The 25,291-nt window shown below is 46.3% G+C and overlaps 1 protein-coding gene across 3 annotated transcripts; it reads left to right on the forward strand.

The window, feature by feature from the left end:
• Nucleotides 1-2,846: 2,846 nt before the first annotated feature.
• On the forward strand, nucleotides 2,847-25,046 carry LOC125487259. 3 transcript variants are annotated; one of them, XM_048618059.1, is made up of 3 exons: nucleotides 2,847-3,119; nucleotides 7,359-7,424; nucleotides 18,275-22,045. In XM_048618059.1, exon 3 carries the CDS (start codon nucleotides 18,390-18,392, stop codon nucleotides 20,145-20,147), a length of 1,758 nt encoding a protein of 585 aa, XP_048474016.1. In that variant the 5' UTR covers nucleotides 2,847-3,119; nucleotides 7,359-7,424; nucleotides 18,275-18,389; the 3' UTR covers nucleotides 20,148-22,045. The 3 variants fall into 3 exon arrangements, with proteins under 3 accessions (XP_048474016.1, XP_048474015.1, XP_048474017.1); XM_048618058.1 differs by lacking the exon at nucleotides 7,359-7,424 and having other exon boundaries at nucleotides 18,275-25,046; XM_048618060.1 differs by lacking the exon at nucleotides 2,847-3,119 and having other exon boundaries at nucleotides 6,157-7,424.
• The last annotated feature ends 245 nt before the right edge of the window (nucleotides 25,047-25,291 follow it).

Below are 25,291 nucleotides of genomic sequence, written 5' to 3' on the forward strand. Positions count from 1 at the left end.
ACAGACATGGATTGCAGTCAACTCAGCGTGTAAGACCATTTTTCTCAGCTGCAAAAGGTACAGTCTCGTGTAAACCCAGTATGTTAGTCTCCAGTCTCAACATGCAGCACTAATATGAGGCTCAACTTTACACACTACAACTAGATGGTTACCGTACCTGTATCTTATAGCTGAGTGCCTCACCATTGATTGTCTTTTTCCCATTCAGTAGCCTCTTGTGGAGGAGCTGACTAATGTCCAAGGTACAGGACCTGCCCTGGGCTCTGTTGCGAATCCATACCGACTCTTCCCATCAGTCATTTTCAACAGATTTTTCGCCTGATGGGTGCTTCCCAGCCAACAGAGGGCAGACAAGCTTGTCACCAAACCTTCTGCCTTTGTTTTTTTTAATTTCAAAAATGTGCTTTGTTCACAAACTAGCTACAATTCAAAATGCACAAAACAGTTCAGTACGCACGTTACAGAAAATGCAGCAAAATTTCGACATTCCTCATTAATTCTTTAATCCAGTTGCGACAAAAAGGCATTTCCTAAACATGACAAGGAACTATTTATATTCCAATGAAAGCTCTGAAATGGAACATAACAGTTATATTAAACCAAAGAGCCCTTATGACAGTGCTTTTTTCTCTTCTCCAGCTGCCCCAAGCTTTAGTCCTGGACCTTGGAATGTGCCAGTCTGTGACACTCAGTTAAGGACTATCCTTTGGAATAGAAGACCAACAAGTTTCGGGCAGACCAAAGAGTGTCTTTCATCGAGTTGATGGTTCTCCAGGCGCAGTCAATGTTTGTCTCGGCGTGCATCCCGGGGAACAGACCGTAGAGCACAGAGTCCCGCATCACGGAGCTGCTCGGGATGAACTTCAACAAGAACCATCTTCCTCCAGACTTTGTTTGCAAAGGTACATTCCAGAAGGAAATACGTCTCAGTCTCTGCCCTGACCTCCCCCCCACCCCCAACACAGCCACTTCGAGGGCAGCGTGAGGTGGCACAGACCGAATGGGTCTACATAATGGATCTCACAGGTAGTGCCCCTCTCACCACCAACCAAGCTTGTTGGAAAGTTCTGGTGATGGAACATTTTCCCAAATGACATTGACAGGGAACCATCCAGCAGGGTCCACCCTCTCCTTCTCCTGTAGGGTCTCGAAGACACTACATGCTGACCACTTCCTGATGGACTTGCGCTCAAAGGGGTTTTTCTTTAGGAATGTTTCCAAGGGTGATACAGAACGGTCCAACTTTTTGGAGCGTTCCACAGCATTGTTTTCATAGTCCACAGTCCCAACTTCTCCAGTTTATCTTCATCATTGAAATTCCTCATCTGTGAGTCATTCTCTAAACCTCTTTTGCACTCTCCCAGTCACATCCTTCCTAAAGTGGAATGAACACAATATTCAGCTGAAGCCAAACTACAGTCTTATATAAATTCAGCTTAACCTCCTTGTTCTCACACTCTCTGCTCCATTAATAAAACCCAGGATAATACATTCTTTATAAACTCTCATATTATCCTTTCTTGCCACTTTGAATAACTTATATATACACACACGCACACACACAGACACAGACACATACACAGACACACGGACACAGACACACACACACATACACAGACACACACACACACAGAGACACAGACAACACACACATACGCAGACACATGGACACGGACACACGCAGACACACGGACACACACACAGGGCACACATAGACACACACAGGTACACACACAGACACACACACACACAGACACACACACACACATCCCAGGTCACTGTATTTAGTAACAAAAACTGAAATTGCTGGAAAATCTCAGCAGGTCTGGCAGCATCCATGGAGAGAAATCCACATCCACAGGTCTTTCAGGATTATTCGCTGTATTTAGAGTTGTATTTTATATTCGCTCTCTGTATGCTATCCCTACCAAAAATGCACCACCTCGCATTTCACTGGAGTCGCTGTTATAATGGAGCAGCCAATTTGTGTACAGCAAGATCCCACCAACAACGATGTGATAAGTGATCTCTTACGGTGATGCAGATAGAGGGGTAAGTAGGTTCTTGTGGTGCAGTGGTAGTGTGTACCGCTCAGCTAGGAAGCCCAGGTTCAAGACCCACCTGTTCCAGAGGTATGTGACTACATCGCTGAACAGGTTGGTGAGAAACTAACTGGAGGGCTCAGTAACAGTTCAGACACCTCAGGGAGGTGTTTGATTGCAGGCAGATTCACTCGAGTTTATATAAATGAACCCCTAAAAGAGGGGCAGGGTTGGGAGTTGCTGTGGGCGACCTCAGGCGGAGAGCAAGCATGCACTGGGAGGGGCCGAATGGCTACCTTTACTCTGTGTGTGTGATGCCTCCAGTAAAACTGACTTGATTGCTTTGAAATTACATAACAGGGTCCCCACTTCCCAAAACATTCCCACTTGCAAGAAATCCCTTTGTGCGTTACTCTATCGGCGGGGGGAGAGGGAGATGTTGTTAATTTGCTGGTTTCTTTTGTCTCTTGCTGTGGATATAGGATTTGAATTTTATTTGCAACCCTTTTATCCACGTGTTGGGGGAAATAAATGCTATTAATTGATTTTAAATGACCCTCCCCCCTTTCAATATTCCCTTCCTTACTTCCTCGCTCTTCCTATCTGTCTTTGTTTCTCTTCCTTTTATGCATCTCTCTCTCTCTCTTGTACACATCACACTCTCCCCTCCCCTGGAATGGTGGCGACAGGTCTCTGACTCTGTTTTTCCTCTAGCTTTCTCTTGGCTTCCTGCCTAGTTTTTTCTTCTCCACTGCGCAAAAAGGAGAGAAAAAAAAAGCCCCAGCTCAAACGTGACTAGGCAGTTAAGTGGCTGTTATGCAACGACCGACCTACTAACACATATCCCCACAGTTCCTGGCAATGAGGAAGGGAAAGGTACAACGATAACAGCCAGAGCAAAGACACAACCAGCAAAGATACAAGTTGCTCCAAGATCCACACAGGCAAGATACAGACAGGAAAGCAAACACCTCTATATCTTAAATATATAGAGCAAGAGATCAATTTGTATATGTTATATCTGGCAAAGGAAGAGTGCACAATTTGTGGATGCTTTGTGTAAAGTCTTAGCAGAAGGTACTGTGTCGAATCTCTGTGTTGTACATGTGTAGTGATGATATCTCTCTCTCTCTCTCTCTCTCCTGTTTCATTCTGCCAGCCCAGTTTACCAATCTTGGCAATGTTTTGCCTGTTTTCTGTTTTACTTACATGTAAAGTGGGTCAGTGTGATGACCGCTCCATGTTGATCTAATTAGGCGCTGGATAGCTGTCCTTGACAGAAGTGGGGAGAGGAGTGTGTCTGTGTGAGAGAAGCAAGTGAGACAGACAGAGCTTCATAATATATGCACCTCAATAAACACTTTTCTATGAAGTCAGAGGATACATTCAGAAGCTAATAACTATTAATCAATTTATTAATGATTGAAAAGCCAGTGCCTAAAATTGTTGGCAATAGCCTTTTATTTAAAAGTAAAACTCTACTGAATTTGATTGCAGGAACTGAAAGAGACCAGACTTAATTTGGACATTTTATTTTTAGTGCTATCCCTGACAGAATGAGCGGATTTATATCTTGCTTGTTCTATAATTAAACTTGTATTCCGAGGGTAAAATACCACACGTTGGCTGCGTGGGAGTGGATTGTTAGAACTGTGAGCTGCCTCTCTGGGTCCCATTCATTGTGGGGTTTACCACGTCTTTTTTTTCCGCAGGGTGTGGGGGCAGGGTGGGGTGTGGGGGGGGGAGGGGGCGTTGGCGTTGGTTTGGTGGTAGTGGGAGTGTTGCTCAGCCATTTATTTGAACCTCTAGCTCTAGGCTGGATTTGGATGTGAATGGGGTGGGGATTTGTGTTTCTGTGTGCAATAGTCATTCTGGTGTGTATTTGCAAATTGGGATGGGTGAGGGCTTGAATACTGAGATTCCAAACCCACGATGACCAGAATCGGTTACTCATTAGGAGAAGTGGGGGGATGAAGGGGGTCGCATGGCTAGAATAACAAAGGAACTCTAAAATAGAAATCGCCTGCTTTTAACTCCAGGCGTTTCTAAAAGGGTGGCTTCTAATCTGGGTTAGTAGGAACCGCAGATGCTGGAGAATCTGAGATAAGAAGGTGTAGAGCTGGATGAACACAGCAGGCCAAGCAGCATCAGAGGAGCAGGAAGGCTGACGTTTCGGGCATAGACCCTTCTTCAGAAATGGGAGATTTTCTGGGATTTTCTTTTGGTCATGTTGTAAAGTGTGGTTGTGGATGCTTTTTTAAAAAGTTCTTTTATTTCTCTTGGTTTTAACTGGGAACTTCACGCAAAAGTTAAAAATCGGGGAGATATTGATTGAATCAGAAATTAAGTGGACAGGATTCCTGCCTAAGATCTGAGCAGAGATTAATGAATGGACAGCTTTCATTGCTTTGGAGTCACATAACTGTCATTTGAGGTCCGCAGCACAGAAAAGAGACTCTTTGGCACATAGTAGCTAACCATACTTCTAAGATTCTAAAAAGCAATGGGATTTTAATCAACTTTAACTCCATAGACACTGACTTAACATTCTAACAGGGCTGGACTGACTAAGCTTAGGGTTTCCCTGGTTAGAGAGTCTAGAACCAAGGGGCACAGCGTCAGGATACAGGGTATCCCATTTGGGACTGAAATTAGGAAAAGTATTGCTCACTGATAAGATAGTGAACCAGTAGAATTCTCTGGCACAGAGGCTGAATCACTGAATACATCCAAGAAAGAGATAGATAATTTTGAGAGGTATGTAGCTAAAGCAGGCATATGACATGGAGATACATGATGCATAATATTGAATGGCGGAGCAGTTTCAAAGGGCCGAGTGGCCTCCTCTTGTCCCTGCTTTCTCTGTTTCTATCCGGCTCTTCCTTCCGAGAGTATCATGGGAATTTTTTTATCATTCGACCAACACCAAATTAACCAATCAGCTGTTTGTTGGCTCTGGGATCTTGCTCTGCGAGCCAGTTGGCCGATGTGTTTGCCAGAGTGGCATCACTTCAGGTTTGGCGGGGGAACACTTTGGAAGTGAAAGGCACTAAATAAATGTGGGGTTGTTCTCTCTGCGTGTCTCCCTAGCTGCCACGAGACTGAACAAGTTTCAACTCTTGCTCGTTCGGAGCGAGATTCGTTTGCTCTAGTCTCCAAGCGTAATCTATTTTGATTCTCTTTGGACTCTAAAAATAAACTCAGCACCATATGTTTCCTGGATTCCCTAATCTTCAGAGCTATGCAAATTCTGGTTCTGTCTCGCGTGAACAGAAATGACTGGAAATGTACAAAGTTTCCGCCTGAGCCTGTACACTGTTTAAAAATAAAAAGGAGGCAGGTCACAAGGAGAGCCTTTGTCAGGCTTGGAAGGATTGAAGATCATTGTTCTCTAAAGAGAAGGCTGAGGGTTGACTGTTTAAATTTGTAAAGGAATTCGATAAAAGGCAGTGGGGCAGCCTTAAATATCAGGCCATCATCAATAAAACCTTTTTTTACTCTGAGAGTGATGGCACTGATAGGTTGTTACCATGAGGAGTAATTGAGGCTACCTAGATTTGAGCAAAAGAAGAATTAAAAAGAGTATTTTTATTCTATTCATGGGATGTGGATATCACTGCCCAGGCTAGCATTTATTGTCCATCCCCTCAATGACATGACCAGGTGAGGATGGCAGATTTCCTCCTCTCTAAAGGACATGAGTGAACCAGATGGGTTTTTAAATGACCGTTAGATTCTTACCATAGGGGAGGCAGTGGCCAAGTGGTATTATCGCGCGAGCGTCAATCCGGGAGACCCAGGTAACGTTCTGGGAACATGGGTTTGAATCCCACCAGGGCAGATGGTAGAGGTTGTATTCAATAAATATCTGGGGTTAAGAATCTAATGATGGCCATGTCAAGTGTTGAGGTAAAAACCCACCTGGTTCACTAATGCCCCTTTATGGAAGGAAACTGCCATCCTTACCTGGTCTGGCCTACATGTGACTCGAGACCCACAGCAATATTTGGTTGACTCTTAACTGCCCTCTGGGCAAAAAATGGTTGGACAATAAATTCTGGCCCACCCAGTGATGCCCTCACCATATGAATGAATTAAAAAAAAACCCTCTAGTTTATTATTGACTTCAAATTCCAGAACATGCTTTTATGGGGCTCAAACCAGGTACCCAGAACATTAACTGAGCTTCTGGATTAACGCTGTAGTGGTAACACCACTGGGCCATTGCCTCCCCTTGTACTTTCCTGTGAAATCGCTTCACAAGGACTGTAGTTAGTGTCTTACTGAAACGTTCAAGATTTCACAGTGATTGGATAGAGTGCAAGGATTTAGTTTCAGAATAAGAGGCCTCCCTTTTTAGACAGAGTTGAGGAGAATACCTTCTCTTCCCCAGCCCCAGATGGGTCTTAATGTCCACTTGGGGCTGCATCCAAGAGAGTTTCGATGGGCTTGGGAGTCAAGGGTTATGTAGGATGCAGAAGGTGAGGTGGGAAGATGTGGGAACTGGAAAGTGGAGCCGAGACCACAACTTGGCTGTTTAGAATGGCGGAGCAGGGTCGAGGGGCCGAGTGGCCTAGTCCTGTTCCGAATCCCCTGAAAAGCAAACCTGCTGTAACCTTGCAGGCAGCGACGCGGGCCATACACGGTGAGGTAGCTACAAGGCCGTAAATAGTAAGATGGCAGTTCCTGTTTCTTGTACGTGGGAAGGACTGTCTGCCTTCCTGAGCAGTGAGGGACCTGTTTTGTGGATCTCTCATGCTCAGCGCTTGCAGCTTCTTTCTCGTTTCTCAAGCCTCACGGTGTACCTGTCTAATTTCACTGTGCCATATTAGAGTTCAAATTATACTCCTCTTGGAACAGCGAACGTGGAGGCAAGAAGCTTTTGTACAAATTACCTTGTACATAGGGTACTGTAGCTCTGGACTAGGATGCCTAAGGTTGGGAGTGCAACCAAGTGTAGTTCTGAAAAATGAATCTATGGCAAAATGTAACCAATATCTATCAATCAGTATGTAGCCAAAAAGCAAGCATTAGCACCTGCCAAGATAATGGCATGAACACCTTTGGTCAAATGGCCTGTTAATCTGTTGTTTTTAATCCTGTGTAAACCCTAACTTGAAGCATTGGATTACTTTAGGTAACCTAGGAACAGTGACCTTTGTTCACAAGCCTGTGTTTCAGGCCTATTTTTAAGCTCACTGCAGGAAAGTAATTTAAACAGTGGTATCAGTCATAAAACAGAGTGTAAAAATAGCATTACAACCAAGGCACTGGAGAGTTTGTGACATTTAACTTAGTGCTAGTTTTTCTTTGTAGAAATGGCCTCATTCCACCTGCTTCAGAGGACAAAGAGAGTGGAGTGAGCAGAGCTGCCTGTGCCTGGTAAGATATATACTGTTTTGCTCAGCTTCTAACAGCTGAAGGTTATGTAATTGAATTGGATGTGGTGCCTCTGAAAGAGGAACTTGGGTTTCCTGATTGTTGCGTATCAGTAATGTGGAAAGCAAGTGTTAAAAGAACCGTGCTTCTGTGATGAGAGAGGTTGTAACTCAATGGACAGAATCCATCACGACGTTGTGTAGTCAGAGAGGCATGTAAAACCTGTGATATTTCTGCAGTTTTTGTAACATAAGGTGGAAGAGAGAACTCTTCTGTCACTAATTTAACCCCTTCCCACTTTATTCCAGCTTCCCTGTTTCAAACACACACACACACACACACACACACACACACGCTCAGTGGTTAGCACTGCTGCCTCACAGCGTCAGGGACCCCGGTTCAACTCCAGCCTCAGGCGACTGTCTGTGTAGAGTTTGCACGTTCTCCCCGTGTCTGTGTGGGTTTCCTCCGGGTGCTCTGGTTTCCTCCCCCTGTCCAAAGATGTGCAGGGTTAGGGTGGATTGGCCATGCTAAATTGCCCATAGGGATGTGTAGATTATATGGGTTATAAGGGGATGTGTCTGGGTGGGATACTCTGAGATTCAGTGTAGACTTGTTGGGCTGAAGGGCCTGTTTCCACACTGTAGGGATTCTATGATTCCATTCTGTGATTCACACTGTCAGATACCAGCTTCTCCTGACACACACTCACTGTCTCTCTCTCTCACACACACACCCCCACACAGAGAGTCTGTATCTAGTGTTTGGAGCTGTAGGGTTCTCAAACTCTGGAACACTGTGGTTAGTATGAAGACACCCACTGAGCAGACAGCACAGGAATCTGATGTAAGCCTGAACAGCTGCTAGCTGTTTACCTTCAGCCAGAGTGTACTGTAGTGATGGTTTTGTGGTGATGTAATTCTTTCATACAGACTGTCTGATCTTCGCTGCTGATAAACGTGGGAAGCAGTGAACTTGAATTTCTGTTCACTTTTATCCAGACATCACTGGAAAAATCTTTCTGTCTGCTGACCCTCATTGCTTCTAAGGTTAAATGAAACTTCACATCTATTCTTTAGGCCATAGTCAAACCCTGCAAATCATCACAAATGTAGCATTTTCTGCAGGATTCTCTGAAATAAAATGCAGGCAGGGACACAAGCAGAGTCGCAGCTGATGCGCAGACACAGGTACAGTTCATGAGTTACAGATTTACTAATGCTATCTGTTGATGGGCAATTGGGTAATTCTAGGCTGGTGTGCACGTGGAGGTTGGGACGCAGTTTCTGGACCCTGCTAAGTATTCAGGTCTTGGCTCTTGCCAGTCTGTACTTAAGAGGCTGTCTATCCCTATAGAAGGGTGAGTGGGCACTGTGGTGTTTGTACAGACTGCTTCGGCAATGTATTGTTTGCAGCTATAACTGGTCGGAAGTGCACATTGGCATGAGTCAGACACTGCCCCCACCATCACCCGCCTCCCCCATCCTCGGTGTCTGTGACCCCTCTCTCATGGCTTTGCCCCAGCGAGATAATTTGTTGGCCGTGAGCTTTCGCTGTTGGAATCAGACAGTTCATGGCATTTCTGGCTGTAGCCCCTCTCCAAGCAGGTGACTTCAATACAGCTTATTGTGCTCCATGCAGGCTAGATTTCTCCCCACGTGTGGAGTATGGTCACACTCCCGTCCTCTCCAAAACTAAACCAGATCCAGGGCACCGTGAATCTGAGCACAAATCCCAAGATGTGCAGTTGCTTGCTGATTTCTTCCAGTTATAGAGCCTTTCCAGGACTAATACAATACAATACAGCACAGGAATAGGCCTTGCGGCCTAACCAAGCCTGCACCAATTTCTACTCCTTATTTAGACACGCTGCTTATTGCCTATGTATGGTTTCTATCCCTCTGCTCGTCTCCCGTCCATGTAGGAGCAAATTGCTGCAGATTTTGGAATCTGTACTGAAAACAAAAAGTGCTGGAAATCACAGTGGGCCAGGCAGCATCAGTGGAGAGAGAGCAAGCTAACATTTCCAGTCTAGATGACTCTTCATGTGTCTATCAAGATATTCCTTAAACCCTCTGGGTGAAAAAGTTTTTCACCTCGAACCTGTGCCGTCTTGTAGTTGACCTTTCCACCCTGGGAAAAAGCCTCTGACTATCCACCCTATCTGAATATCACCCTAGCTGGAGTGTGGAATGCCTCTGGGATCCAGGGTGATCATTCTTGTTCACACACGGTCAGATCAGGTCAGGACAGAGAAACATTACCTCACTGTCCCCTTGGCTGTTTCCCCTTGAAGAAGGCGGACTTGTCACTGGAGATTATTTTTTTTTATTCATTAACAGGATGAGGGCATCGCTGACCAGGCAGCATTTATTGCCCATCCCTAATTGCCCAGAGGGCAGTTATGAGTCAACCACATTGCTTTAGGTCTGGAGTCACATGTAGGCCAGACCAGGTAAGGATAGCAGTTTCCTTCCCAAAAGGACATTAGTGAACCAGGTGGGTTTTTCCCAACAATGGATTCACGGTCATCATTAGATTCTTAATTCCAGATTTGTTTTTATTACCGAATTCAAATTCCACCACCTGCTATGGCGGGATTCGAACCTGGGTCCTCGGACCGTTATTTGATTCTGATAATGTAATGACAGTTCCTACTGGACCCGAAGCCTTGACTGTGTTGCTCACAGATAATACCTGACATACCAACATTGTTCTGTCTTTATTCCCATTCTAAGCTCACTCGGGGCACGCTGACACCTTCAGTGCCCACCCCCCCCCCACCAGCCCTGATCCTGCCCACCAGTCTGTGCCACCAACACACCGACTGCTGTGTTCCACCAACACTCAGCCAGTGGGAAGAAACTTGTTGATATTTTTAAAACCTTTTTAATTTCCTTTACCTGCGAAAGAGCTAACCCTACTCACTGCTGTGCCCAGGGTTTAATTTTAGCCGAAAGCCTTACTCCATGCATCGGTCTAATTAAATGGTTGACCTATATTTTTTTTTTGTATCTGCTCAGACAAAGGCTGGCTTACATCAAACAGCACTCGCTGGCATTCTGTTGATGGCACTTGGTTTCAGAATCTAGGTTGTCTCTTGATTATTTGATGTGACCTCTTTTATTAAATGTGCACAACATTACTGTTGTTAATTGGTCCCTCCCCGGCCCTATTTTAGATTATCAAAGCATCACGTGTGAGTGTAGAGTGATGTCGTCCAGGGAAATCAGGACGGGGGTGAGCCCAACATCCTAGAGATTTCATGTGAAATAGGACCAGGAGTAGCCCATCCGGGTCTGCTCTGCCGTTCCATAAGATCATTCCTGATTGGTTTGTGTCTCGAATTTCACATTCTCACTGCCCCTCTGAACCCCTTACCTGGCAGAACCTGTCTGCCTCCGCCTTAAAAATATTTAGTAACCGGCTTCCACTGCCTTGTTATAGAATCCCTTTGGCCCACTGACCTCCCCCCCCCCCCCCCCCCCCACCCCCGAAGACATCCCACCCAGAACCACCCCGCTACCCTACCCCTGTAACCCCATGTTTCCCATGGCTAACCCACCTAGCCTGCACACCTTTGGACTGTGGGAGGAAACTGGAGCACCCGGAGGAAACCCACGCGGACACGGGGAGAACATGCAAACTCCACACAGACAGTCGCCCGAAGGTGGAATCGAACTGCTTCCCCAGTTCTGGACTCAGCACAAGAGGAGATATAATCTTCACATTCACCTGGTCAACGATGTTCTACATGTCAATTGAGTCACTCTTCAATCGTGAAAACAAGCCCAGTCTATCTAACCTCAGCTCATACCTGCTCCTTACAATCTCATAAACCTCCTCTGAATGGTCTCCAATGCTTTCTCATCCTTAATGTGGATACAGGTGAGCTTTGCGCTAAGTCAGAATGTACTCAAGGTTAAAGCATCATTAACATTGACTATTGCCATCAGGTTGACCCCTTGTCGTTATTGAAACTCTTTTTAAAAAGAACCAAGCAATCTTTTTTAAATTTTATTTTCCCCATGTTTATCCTAATGAACTTCCCCTCACTTTATCACCCTCTTGCCCCCTTGCAGTTTGCCACAATAGTGTGATGTCTGCTGTCGGATCAGCCATGATCCTCTTGAATGGCAGAACAGGCTCAAGGGGCCGAATGGCCTACTCCTGCTCCTATTTCCCCGAGGCTCAACTTGCTGGCAAATCAGGGCAGGACTTAAACACTTAATGGTAGGGTCCTGGGGAGTGTTGCTGAGCAAGGAGACCTTTGCAGTGCAGGTTCATAGCTCCTTGAAAGTGGAGTCGCAGGTAGACAGGATAGTGAAGAAGGTGTTTGGTTTGCTTGCCTTTATTGGTCTGTGGATTGAGAATAGGGTTTGGGATGTCATGTTGCAGTTGTACAGTATATTGGTTAGGCCGCTTTTCGAATATTGCGTACAGTTCTGGTCTTCCTGGATGTTGTGAAATTTGAAAAGGTTCAGAAAAGATTTACAAGGATCTTGCCAGGGTTGGAGGGTTTGAGCTATAGGGAAAGGCTAAATAGGCTGGGGCTATTTTCCCTGGAGTGTCAGAGGCTGAGGGGTGACCTTATAGAGATTTATAAAATCATGAGGGGCATGGATAGGATGAATAGGCAAGGTCTTTTCCCCAGGGTAGGGGAATCCAAAACTAGAGGGCGAAGGTTTAATGTGAGAGGGGAAAGATTTAAAAGGATCCTAAGGGGTAACTTTTTTACAAAGAGGGTGATGTGTGTATGGAATGAGCTACCAGAGGACATGGTGGAGGGTGGTACAATTACAACATTTAAAAGGCATCTGGATGGGTACATGAAAAGGACGGGTTTAGAGGGATATGGGCCAAATGGTGGAAAATGGGACTAGATTAATTTAGGATATCTGGTCAGCATGGACATGTTGGACTGAAGGTTCTGTTTCTGTGCTGTATATCTCTATCACTGAGTAGCCACTGAAATATATTGTGTGAAATGAGATGTCCAAAGTGTCAAACAAAAATTGTGTGACTTTTCAGAGCTGGAAAAGAGACAACTCCCACTGAAAAACGGGTACCGAAGAATTAATACAGTAATCAGCACCTTTGGATTACTGGACAAGTCAGGATGGCTGTGAAATTTCCAGTTCTTGTAATGCTATGAAAATGAAAGGTGATATAAAACTGAATTAGAATTTCTTCTAATTTTGCCACTCAAAGCTCTAAGAATTGGAAGCTTGAACAAATAGGAGTAGCAACTTTTTAATCGGTGCTGGGGAGACAGTGCTGTAGGCTGTTTAACACTCAAGATCTCACAAAGACACAGTGACGAGACGTTGTGAAGGCCCTGATGAGACACTTTGAACCCTCTGCAAAAGATACATTTGCAAAAATACCAGCAATAAGATCAAGGCCAGTGCCCAGGATGTAAGTACTACAAGAGGACACCACACTAAAGAAAAGGAAGATAGTCAAATGTGGGAAACAGTGCTCTAACTGCAAGAAGCTGAAGCAGCTTGTATGTAAATATTTAGCTAGAAACTGGTGAAGCTAGCTTTGAACGCTAGCTGCTGGAGAGATGGTTAGATCATGATTCAGATAAATCACTGCAGTAAATTGGCTTTACATCAGGCTCGAAGATGGTAAATGGTTTGTGAGTGTTCAGAAACAGTGGGGAGGTGATGGCCTAGTGATATTATTGCTAGACTGTTCATCCAAAAGCCTGGATAAAGTTCTGGGGACCTGGGTTTGAATCCTGCCATAGCAGATGGTGGAATTTGAATTTAATAGAAAAGAGTTTAATGATGACTGTGAATCAATTGTTTGGGGGAAAAGTCCCATGTGGTTTGTTAATGCCCTTTGGCCATACTTACCCTGTCTGACCTACACCAATGTGGTTGACTTTTAAGTGCCCAAAGGGCAATTAAGGATTGGTAATAAATGATGGCCTGGTTAGTGACACCCACATCCCATGAAAGTATTAAGTGAAGGTGAAGTGTCCAATAAAAACTGTTAGCTTCTCAGATTGTTCAGGATGGCTCAAAATGTTAAGCCACAAGTGAAGCTCTGGATGTCACTTTCTCAAAGGTAAAACTGAGGCTGTATTATGGAACGGCACTCATCCCGAGAGGACGAACCAAGCCAAGAGTCCAATGTAATGGGGAATAATGAAGATCTGGGATTCCAGACAGCACCCACTTTGCCAATCTGCTCACCTCAATCTAAAGCTTGGACTGTTAACCCTCTGCAGGCCACAAGACACTCACAAGGTTTCACTGAGCTGCAGGCTGCTGAATAGGTCCTAAAAGAACACAATTTTACAGGTGCCTTCCTGGTGAACATCGTCTCACAGTGGATGAGGGAGTGAGACCAACTCAGTATCCACCAAGGAGACTTCCACCTCCCCTCAAGCTCAGCTTCAAGAGACAACAGAGGATCTAGAAAAGGAGGGAGTGATGATTCCTACAGACTTGATTGGCAGGGTACATAGCAACAGGTGGCAACATTCCTGGAAGGATTGGCGCATGAGGAGAGACCGAGTAGACTGGGACTATACTCATTGGAATTTAGAAGAATGAGGGGGGATCTGATAGAAACATCTACAATTATGAAGGGAATAGACAAGATAGAAGCAGGGAGGTTGTTCCCACTACCATGTGAAACTAGAACGAGGGGGTGTAGCCTCAAATAAGGGGGGAGCAGATTTAGGACTGAGTTGAGGAGGAACTTCTTCACCCAAAGGGTTGTGAATCTGTGGAATTCCCTGCCCAGTGAAGCAGTTGAGGCTACCTCATTGAATGTTCTTTAAGTCAAAGATAGATAGATTTTTGAACAGTAAAGGAATTATGGGTTACGGTGAGTGGGCGGGTCAGTGGAGCTGAGTCCATGATAAGATCAGCCATGATCTTATTGAATGGCGGAGCAGGGTCAAGGGACCAGATGGCCCACTCCTGTTCCTGGTTCTTATGAAATCTGAGAGTATGTATGCATAGATCCAAGGGATCTCAATGGAGCTTTGAAGAAATCGTACTACCCCATGCAAACCAGTGAAGAAATCTGGCCACAATGTGCCAAGGCGAAGATCTTTCCTACCCTCAAAGTGAAGACTCCTAACTCAGGGGAGACAATGGAGTAGCAGTAGGAGGTGATGGAGTAAAGTGGTATAGCTGAGCAGTTAATCCAGAGACCCAGGTGATGTCCTGGACACCTGGGTTCAAATCCCGCTATGGCAGATGGTGGCATTTGAATTCAATAAAAATTTGGAGTAAAGAATCTAATGATGACCATGAACCCGTTATCGAAAAAAAAACCCATCTAGTTTACTAATGTCCTTTAGGGAAGGAAACTGCCATCCTTACCTGGTCTGGCCTACATGTGACTCCAGACCGACAGCAATGTGGTTGACTCATAACTGCCCTCTGGGCAATTAGGGATGGGCAATAAATGCTGGCCTGGTCAGCGACGCTCTCATCCCGTGAATGAATAAAGAAAAGAAATTCTCACACCATTTATGAGATGCAGATAGCTGTGTGTGATTTTTGGCATTCCCACTGCTCAACACGGGATAGTCAACAACCCTCCTAGAGAGAAAGCTGTGCCAGTCTATGGAGGGGAGATAAGATGTGGAAAATGAATTGCAAAAGCCATCACAGATCATGACTAGAATCGAGGGGTGATAGCTAGAACGAGTTTGCCGTGTGAGTCTGAAACTGAACAAGGCAAAAATGCAATGGATGATGTCTGAAGTCAGACACATAGGTTGCATACTGACAGTGAGAGACCTTATCTAGATTTTGACAAGTGAGAGTTATAGCAGAGATGTAGCGACTATTAGACAGTGTAATGAGGTATCAGATTTCTGAACTACCGAGCAAAGCTCTTGCTTGATGTGTCTTTGGAGTGTGAACCTCAGTGTGAGCTCACTGTTAAGGATGTGCAGTGGGGTTGGGACATGGAGAAAGCAGCTGCTTTCACCTAAATCAAACAGCTAGCAACTATAGCTCGCCGTGCTCTCGGTGTCATCGAGCCAGCAGAGACATTGAATCAGAAAGGGGGCTCTCATCAATCCCTTAGCATGGGAACAGCATTCCCCGCTGAATCAGCGTCGGCCCAGGATGGAGTAGATGCCAAACAAACTGACAACAACATTTGTCATGAAAAGCCCTAAATGTTTTAGAGAGAGATTATATATGTGCAGAGACTGACAAAAGTGGGACTGAGTAGAATTAACATTTAGTTTTATTCCTGAATGGTAGTTTTTGTCATTGACCAGACATATTGGGTAACTTTTAAGAGCAAACGATAGTGCGTACGTTATTTTTAGTGAAAAGAAATGCATTTGGACATTAATGTATTAAAGCGCATTAAAATTAACCATTAGAACACTTTATATGAAGTACCACTTCTTTCACTCCATTATCTTGCTCTATATGTAATGTATTTCTTTGTATAAATTCATATGATCTTCAAAGCATACTGATTATTGACTGATTATGCTGAGACTCTGATTGGATCTACTGAAGACTCCTGACCTATTGTGTTAACCCATCCTGAGCCATTAACTAATTTTGCTGCTGATGTGCATTTTATCATCTTCATCTCTTTTCTTCCTTCTGTGCTGAGGCCTAATCTTGTCTTCGATCATTCTGATGCTGTCATAATGGCAGGAAGGGGATATCCATTAGACATGGCCTGTGGCTGGAGCAAGGTCAAAGGGCCGTGGACTTAACCCTGGATTAATCCATCAGCTTGCCTTTGCAAAGAGTTAGCCCCATATCTCATTGTCCCCGTTCCCTTTCTTTACTCCCAATCTCCCTTCTAGATTATCGCAACTGGTTTTCTTCCCCCCCACTGGAATGCATAGAATCCCTACAATGTGGAAGCAAGTCCATACTGACCCTCCAAAGACCATCTCACCCTACCCCTGTACCACTGCACTTCCCATGGCTAACCGCCCAGCCTGCACATCCCAGGCCACTGCAGGGTAATTTAGCATGGCCAATCCACCTAGCCTGCACATCTTTGGACTGTGGGAAGAAACCGGAGCACCTGGAGGAAACCTACGCAGACACGAGAAGAACATGAAAACTCCACACAGATAGTCGCCCGAGGGTGGGATCGAACCCAGGTCCCTGGCACTTTGAGGCAGCAGCACTAATCACTGAGCCTCCCAATGCTTTATCACTCTTGGGATGTCTTCTATTTGTCACAGGCTCTTTTGCATGGTGATCCAAATATGTTCCCAAGCTGTTCCTAACATGTTTCATAAAACCAATGGCTTCCTCTCCACATTCATCTCTTTTATTACTGGTCCGTTCCCAAGGGACAAACTCCATTCTGGTTTGTTCCAGATGGTTACTCTTGTGTGTGACTTCATTGCCCTTCAATGATAGAAGGTTGAACGATCCTTAGTGAGTTACTGCACTGAAAGGGGCATGTGGTACCCACTGCTGCCACTGTGCACTGGTGGTGGAAGGAGTCTGGGTGTATGGTGCTGGATGTAGTGCCAATTAAGAACCCTGCTTTACCTTGGATGGTATCCAAGGCCCAACTGTCTTCATCAATGACCTTCCCGCCATCATAAGGTCAGGAGTGGGGATGTTCGCAGATGATTGCACAATGTTCAGCACGATTCGCGACTCCTCAGATACTGCAACAAGATCTGGACAATATCCAGGCTTGGGCTGACCAGTGGCTAGTAACATTCGTGCCACACAAGTACCAGGCTATGACCAACAGGAGAGCATCTCCCCTCGACTCTCGATGGCACCACAATCACTGAATCCCCTAATATCACTACCTTGGGTGTCACCATTTACCAAAAACCGAATTGGATTAGCCATATGAACACTGTGGGTAAAGTTCAGGTCAGAGTCTAGGAATCCTGTGGAGAGTAACTCCCCTCCTGACTCCCTAGAGCCTGCCCACCATCTACAAGGCACAAGCAAGAGTGTGATGGAATACTCCCCACTTGCCTGGATGGGTGCAGCCCCAACAACGCTCAGGAAATTTGACAGTGTACAGGACAAAGCAGCCCACTTAATTAAAACAATTCATCTACCACCTTCCATATTCACTCCTTTCACCACCAATGCTCAGTAGCAACAGTGTGTACCATCTACAAGTTGTGCTGCCACAAATCACCAAGGCTCCTTTGACAGCACCTTCCAAACACGACTTCCTTAAAGCAAAACGGCAGATGTGTGGGAACACCCAACACCAACGTGACGTGGGACGATATCGCCATTCCTGAGTTAGAATCCCAGAACTCCCTCCCTAACTGCAGCAGCTCAAGGGGGCCACCATCTCAAGGATAGATAGGGACAGGCAATAAATACTGACCTGATCAGTGACACCCAACATCCCATGAAGAGATCAATAGAATTCCCATTCTGATTCCAGTGAAAAGTTTAGAAAACAATTGGGACTTGGGCCACTTACTGAATTGCTTTTTGTTCAAATTCTAGCATTCTGTAACAAAAACAGAAGTTGCTGGAAAAGCTCAGCAGGTCTGGCAGCATCTGTGGAGGAAAAAACAGAGTTAACGTCTCGAATCCGGTTCCTCAGAACGTCCTGAGGGAGGGTCACGGGACCTGAAACATTAACTCTGATGCTTTATTTCTTCACAGATGCTGCCAGACCTGCTGAGCTTTTCCAGCAACTTCTGTTTTTGTTCCTGATTTACAGCATCTGCAGTTCTTTCGGTTTTTATGTAGCATTTTGTACCCTGGCCTGGAATCCTCTGAAAAGGATCTTCACTTAGTTGCCCCCTCTTATGTTCTCTTAGTTTTTGTTTTCTGTTGGTGGTTGGACATGAAATTGTTGAATAAATATTAAAGCCAATATGTTTTATGTCCCCTCAGGCCCAATGGGAGGAATGTGCCGTCACTTCAAAATGGATAGAAACGTTGCTCTCCCAAGCTGAGTTGTAGAAGCAGCACGAGGAAGCCTCTGAGTTGTTGCCCAGGAAGCCCGGGGATGGAATCTGGTTACTACTCTGAGCTGGAGACCCTGGCTTCAGCTCCTCTGTGCCTCTCAGAGACTCTTGGGCCTTACAGTGAAGGGTTAGCCCAGAGAAACAGGGTAGGGAAAGGCAGAAACAACAGCTCGGGACGCAGGAAGCGGGAGTTCATCTCCGACGAGAAGAAAGATGCCACCTACTGGGAGAAAAGGCGCAAGAACAACGAAGCTGCCAAGCGATCGCGGGAAAAGAGGAGGATCAGCGATCTGGTCTTGGAGAATCAAGTGCTGGCACTCAACGAAGAGAATGTCAGGCTCAAATCAGAGCTGTTGGCCCTGAAGCTGAGGTTTGGTCTCATCACCACCGCAGGTTACGCAGTGAAGAGCCAACAGCTGGCTGGAGCATCGATGAGCTCTTATTACAGTGCATACTCCAACGGCCCCAGCTCCCTCCTCAACTCTGACTCCTCAGAGGCTGAGCACTCAAGCCGAGGGAGTGGGTCCGCAGCTGGGAGCAAGTATTCACCCCGGGGCTCCCTCTCGGACATTTCCGACGTGTCATCGAGCGCCAGGGACAGCCCAGAGCTGGCGATGCATCGGGACGTCAAGCAGGACGAGTTCCAGGACCTGCTGAAGGAGGCCGAGAAGGTGAGGGCCAGCTACAGAGGAGGCTGCGATGACATTGAGTTTATCGGTTACAAAGACCCAGCGAAGTGTAACCCGGGGCCCAGGGACGTCGCTCAACAAGGGCCCCCCGGTGGCACACAGCACCCTCAGATTCACACCTCCCGAGTGGAGGACCTGTCTCCTTCTCCCACCAAGCCTCAGCCTAACCAAGTAGGCCCCAGGGCGGGTTACACACAGCTGGCCATACGGGGCGTCTCAGCGAAGGCACTCACCATCGGTGGGCTCAGTGAAGCGCTTTCTCCGAGCGCTCTCGCTCAGCTGCATGCTCCCGACCTTTCGGGCCCCGGGGCCCACAGGGTCAAAGGTCACCCTTTCCCCAAGCCGCCTGCTGTCAACACGGATGTGGAGACCACTTCAGGGCACCCAGTCATCGGAGGGCAGGAGCAGGTGCCACCATCGCAGCGCCCCCCTGGCGAGGGTGAAGACCTCAAAGAGGCCAGCGCCCGCGGTCCTGAGGGCGAGCCTGCTCCATGCCGCGTCCCGCGAGGTTTCCCGACCAAGAGGCGGGAGGGCAGCCCCTTCGCCCCGTGCTCGGTTATCGAGCCCCCGCGGGGCTCGCGGCGAGGGGCGGCGGGGCACTCCGGTGTCGCCACGGCAACGGCGGCCGGGTGCGGGGCCTACGAAGGTGACAGCCGCGGCCTGGTATGTGATGCGGTGCTGCTGTGCGGCACCCACCAGCAGGAGCTCAGGGGCATGGCCCTCCCCCACAAGCTGCGCCTCAAAATCCGTGCGACCCCCGCCAGCGAGCAGTACGGCCGTCCACAGCAACTGAGCATCCAGGGCCTCCCGCCTCATCAGGACCCTCCCCTTGGGGGATACGTCACAGGGAGTGGCGAAGGTGAGCTCTGGAATGGATCCGGGATCCTGGACATGAAAGCGTTGCAGCACCAGCGGGCTGGACATCTGGATGACTCGGAGCAGTACGTTATTCCCAATGGGAATCACAAGTATCAAAGCACGCCGGCCAGCCTTAGCCTTCAGGCCGTGAATGCAGCCTACTTCCAGGCTCTCGAACGGAGCACTGTGCAATCTGCTGACAAGCTCTCGTTGCACGAGAGGAACAATTTAGTCAGCCCCGCCGAGGGGTGAGGGGGAACCGGCAGCTGGACACACGCCGAATGCGGACTATAGTTACCCCGAATGGTCTCAAACTGTGCAAGGGTATTCTCCTGCCCCCTCACTGAGAGGTTTTCAGCAGCCGGAGCTCCTCGTTGGAGTCATCGGGTTGTCTCCTGTTCCTTCGGTACGTCAGGGATTTGGTCAATGTTGACCGGATTGTGCAGATGCTGAGGATGTCCTGAGATTTAAGGTAGCAAATCTCCTCACCAGGTCCTGCTCAGCAGGTGATCTGTAAAGATCTAGAACCGAAAGAAATCCAGTTCTCTGCGTGACGTGACTTCAGGCCTAAGGCTTGCTGTTCTTACAACCAACTGTGCCATGCTGTTTGTCCATCTCACTACGGTGTGGCTCAGTTGGTGGCATCCATCAATGGATTGGAAGAGATTTGTTCCTTGTAATTTCATTGGAGCGGAAATAATTAGCGAAATAAGTCCCCTCTTGAAGCCACAATTGCTTTCCAATCTCTGTCATTACTTTGCCTCCAGGAGTCCCCTCAAAAGGTGCACTTGCATTGATTCCAACTTGTCTCCCAGCGTCTGAAGCCCACTCGATACTGAACTCGGGGTGAGATTGAGGTGGCACGGCACACTGAGCAGGCCTGGCGCTGTGTGGTAGTGAGAGAGATGTGTTCACATTTCAGACAAGGTCAGAGGTCACACGACACCCAGGTTATAGTCCAACAGGTTTATTTGAAATCACTGGCTTTCGGAGCGCTGCCCCTTCGTCAGGTGAAGTCACTTGGACTATAACCTGGTGTTGCGTGATTTCTGACTTTGTCCACCCCAGTCCAACACCGGCATCTTCACCTTGTATTTCACATCATGGCTTTTGAGTAATTTTCCATTTCCCCAGAAGCACAAACACAGGTTGGAAGCTGCGCTTGCATTCTGACCGCTAAGTGCAGTGTTTCCCAAATAGTCCCAGTTCGTAGAACTGTGACAGTGCACCAGGAGTCCATTCAGACCATCTGTAGTGGGTCTCCGTAGAAATAACTCACCTGGTCCCACTCCTCAACTGTCCACCGACTATATTTTCTCTCCAATTCTTTCTCAAAAGCCACAAATCGAGACTACCTCTACCGCACTCGACACACAACGTGTTCTGAATCCCAGTTTTGTGATAAAAACGTTTTTCCTCAGGTCGCCGTTGCTCATATCGCCAGCCATTTTAAATTGTTCTCCTCTGCTTCTCCATCCTTTCACCAATTGGTTGCTCACTCTCTCCCTGTCTACACTGTCCTGAAGCCCTCACGATTTTGAACACCATGCTATCGGATTTCCTCCCATTTTCCAGGGAGAGCAGTCCCAGCTTTTCCAAACCATCTTCAGGACTGGTCCCTCATCCCCCAGACTCACCCTCACACGTCTCGACATCCACTTTAAACCCTTCCTACCATGGTGTCCGAAGCTGGCCAGAATACTCCAGCTGATGTTTTAAACAGGGATTTAATCACTCCCATGCTTTTAGTTCTCTGTCATGTCTTGAGGAATTATGGTTCCCAGCGCCTAAACCTGGTACACCTGGGATACTCCTGTCTTCCCAGCTCCCAGAGGAGAAACAATAGAATTTGGTCCCAACGCTCCATCTGAATCCAATCTCATCACGAAATAAAACATTGGTTCATCTTTCCTGTAGCAACAAAACCTCCAATAGTTTTGACGTACAGACCCCGAAAGGTGGGAAGATTCTTCTATTTTCGCCAATGCTGCACAATCGTGAAATGATGGCCTAGTAAGCTAGAGACTCAGGTAATTCGCTGGGAATACGGGTTCAAATCCTATCACAGCAGATGCTGGAATTTGAATTCAAGTAGAGTCAGCCTAGAAATGTTTAAAAACTCATCTGGTTCATTAGACTTGCTGGAGGCAATGGTTTACATGTGACTCCAGACACACAGCAATGCAGTTGACTCTTACCCACTGGGCAATCAGGGATGGGCAATAATTGTCAACACCTCACATCTCATGAACACATTAAGAAAAGTCGCCTCATATATGAGTGTCACGGGGCCAAAAGGACAGAGATCATTGGCTAAGAGTTTCCAGTTTGGGGTCAAATTGCACAAGTCTTCAGGATTTGATCGGGTCTTCACTTCAATGCATTTGCACGTCAAATTGGCCCATGAACCAGTGCAATCAGGAACAGTTTTAGAATGTCACCCATCTCCAACGCAGACTGTATATTGAAGAGGGATAACTCGGTGCAGTTTGATGAGCAGAATGTGGGTCTATCACAAAAAGTGAGCACTTTTACTTCATGAGGTGTCTACAACACGAGTGCCCCAGTTCTAAATAACTCTTAAAAATGTTTGCACGGAGCCACTTACTGGTTTCATTGATGTGGAGCAGGCAGTTCTTTCGGAATTGTGTTTTTTTAAAAATTAAAATCTTTTGAAAGGCGCCTGTTAGTGTCCTTCCACCTTTTTAACAAAAGAAGCAGCTAACTCTAAAAACCTCCTTGAAGAACTACAAAAGCACCTATCAGAAAGGTAATCTGTTGGGGATGGGGTGTATGGCTTTGAGCTCTTTGTTTAAAAACCGATAAATAAAACATCGTAGAGGCTGGAGGTCGTTTGTACTTGAAATTCCTCGGTCGTTTTTGTTTTGCATTAGTTTGGCCACTTTTGGGCTGATTGTGTGGGAATCCGGTTGGAAACTCCTGCTCCCTGTTTGTATCATCTGTATTGGAATTCTAGCTGCTCGCGTCATGTTTTCTATCAGCTCATTCACGAGACAGATGCTGTCTTCCAACCTGGTACAATGAGTTTGATTCCAGGCATCTACGTCAGTTATCACTAGAAATATCACAAATTGAAACGTTTGTAGGGGAAGCTGAGAACATCCAGCCTTTGTCTGCGTTCAATCTATATTGAGAGGTGACTGTGACCTTGTGACAGGTTATGTGTGCCTCTCTCAGAAAAAGCAGCACTTTGATTGCCAGCTATCAATCATCCCTTTTCAACTTAAACAAAAAGCAACACTGACCTCCTGTCCCAATATCCACGTCTCCCTAACAATTGTTTTCCAATTGCAACAGCCAAGGTCTTTTTTCCCAAGGGAAGGGAGTCCAAAACTAGAGGGCACAGATTTAAGGTGTGAGGGGAAAAGTTTAGAAGGGACCTAAGGGGCAAACTTTTTCACGCAGAGGGCGGTGTGTGTATGGAATGAGCTGCCAGAGGAAGTGGTGGAGGCTGGTACAATTACAACATTTAAAAGGCATCTGGATGGGTACATGGAGATAGTGAGAACTGCAGATGCTGGAGTTAGAAATAACACAGTGCGGAGCTGGAGGAACACAGCAAGTCAGGCAGCATCAGAGGAGCAGGAAAGTTGACATTTCAGGGTATATAAATAGGAAGGGTTTAGAGGGATATGGGCCAAATGCTGGCAAATGGGACGAGATTAATTCAGGATATCTGGTCGGCATAGACGAGTTGGATTGAAGGGTCTGTTTCCATGCTGTACAGCTCTATCACTCTATGAGGTGACAATACCAGAGATTGAGTTCCAAATAGTGTGTATTTGCAGTGACCTAAATTTGTACTAAAGAAGACATCTCCCCTTTTATAGTTTGTGGGGAAATTAACAAAGCGGGAGAAAGTTTGATCATTTCAGACCCATTGTCTGCTAAACAATGGGACAAACCTTTTTTTTAAAATTTGGGACCTGAGTTTCTTACGGGAAATTTAGATTGTCCAGGGAGATAGCTCAAAGGAATTAGTTATCAGTTAATTTAGAAATGATGTAAAGGTTTCAGGCCCCAACTAAGAGGCTCAAATGTAATGCTGTTTAAGCCCATAAGAGTCAGGAACAGGAGTAGGCCATTCAGCCCCTTGGGCCTGTTCCACCATTCTGTAGAAGCATAGTTGATCTGACACTCCTCACATGCACTCTCCTGCCCTTTCCCCATAACCCTTGACTCCCCGGCCGATCAAGAATCTATCTCAGCCTTAAATATACACAAGTTCTCTGTGGCAAGGAGTTCCAAAGACTCACAACCCTCTGAGAGAAGAAATTCTTCCTCATGTCAGTCTTAAATTGGTGCCCCTTTATTCTGAGACTATGCTGTCTGTTTGTAGACTCACTCATAAGGGGGGAGCATCCTCCCAGCATTTACCCTGTCCAAGCCCTTTCAGAATCCGACACGTTTCAATGAGATCATCTCTCATTCTTTGAATGTGAGGAGCATTGATGCTGTTGTGAATTCGCCGTTGCTGGTATGCCTAGCTCTTGCCACTTCCATAGAACTTGGTGCATGCCTGGTCCCTGCATTGTTGTTCTCCTGCTCTGTGCCAGACCAGATGATGGGTGTTGGCAATGCAATGCACTTATTACAAGGAGCCACATCAAAGAAGCACTCATCCCATTCAAACAGATACCATCAGGAGTGGCGGTCTCTCTAACCCAGTCTCCGCGCCATTGCTTTGTTGACACGTCATTGAGGGTAGATCCCACCGTCCCTGCCTCAATATTTCTTTTTTTTCTCTGTAAGACAATCTCAAATGCGAGCACCTCAGCGAAGTTCACACCCAACCAGCGCTAGGTGGTAGGGAAATCCTGGAAGAGGTTAGACCCTGGTCATATTGAGGGGGTAGTGCCTCTTTGAGTAAGCGTGCACTTTGTATGAATTGTCTATATGTTGTGTTGTAAATATTGACACTGTTATGTATTTATAAGCGAGAGAAATGTCCTGATATTTCATGTTTTGTGTTAATTGTAAAGCTGTTTCTTTCTCTCAGAAATTTGACTATGAATGTTCTTTTTATACTGTCAGTTGTATATTATGTAAAGAGCTGTCATGTGCCTGTTGTATAGCTTTGTACTTTCACTTTGTTCTGAAATAACACTGTATAACAAAGGAAAGAAGCAATGCTGCCTGGGTGTTTATGAAAACAAACAGAGCGAGGATGAAATAGTAACTTGGGATATCGGCCAATCCCACAGTGTGATACTGAGAGAAAGCTTCATGTCAGAGGTCGCTGTGCCTCTGATGTGCCACAATTATGGCCAATCCAAAGATTTTGCGGCATTTTCCCCAATGAGGACAGCGCATTTCCCTGGCGTCCTTTCATTATTCCTCTCTACTGACCAACAGAACAGAGCAGGCTGGAGAAA

Source organism: Rhincodon typus, chromosome 38 (genome assembly GCF_021869965.1).
Source record: "Rhincodon typus isolate 14 chromosome 38, sRhiTyp1.1, whole genome shotgun sequence".
NCBI lineage: Eukaryota > Metazoa > Chordata > Chondrichthyes > Orectolobiformes > Rhincodontidae > Rhincodon > Rhincodon typus.

What these genes read in the sequence shown, in the direction of transcription:
- LOC125487259 (XM_048618058.1), top strand. Translation starts at nt 18,390, where the DNA reads ATGGAATCTGGTTACTACTCTGAGCTGGAGACCCTGGCTTCAGCTCCT.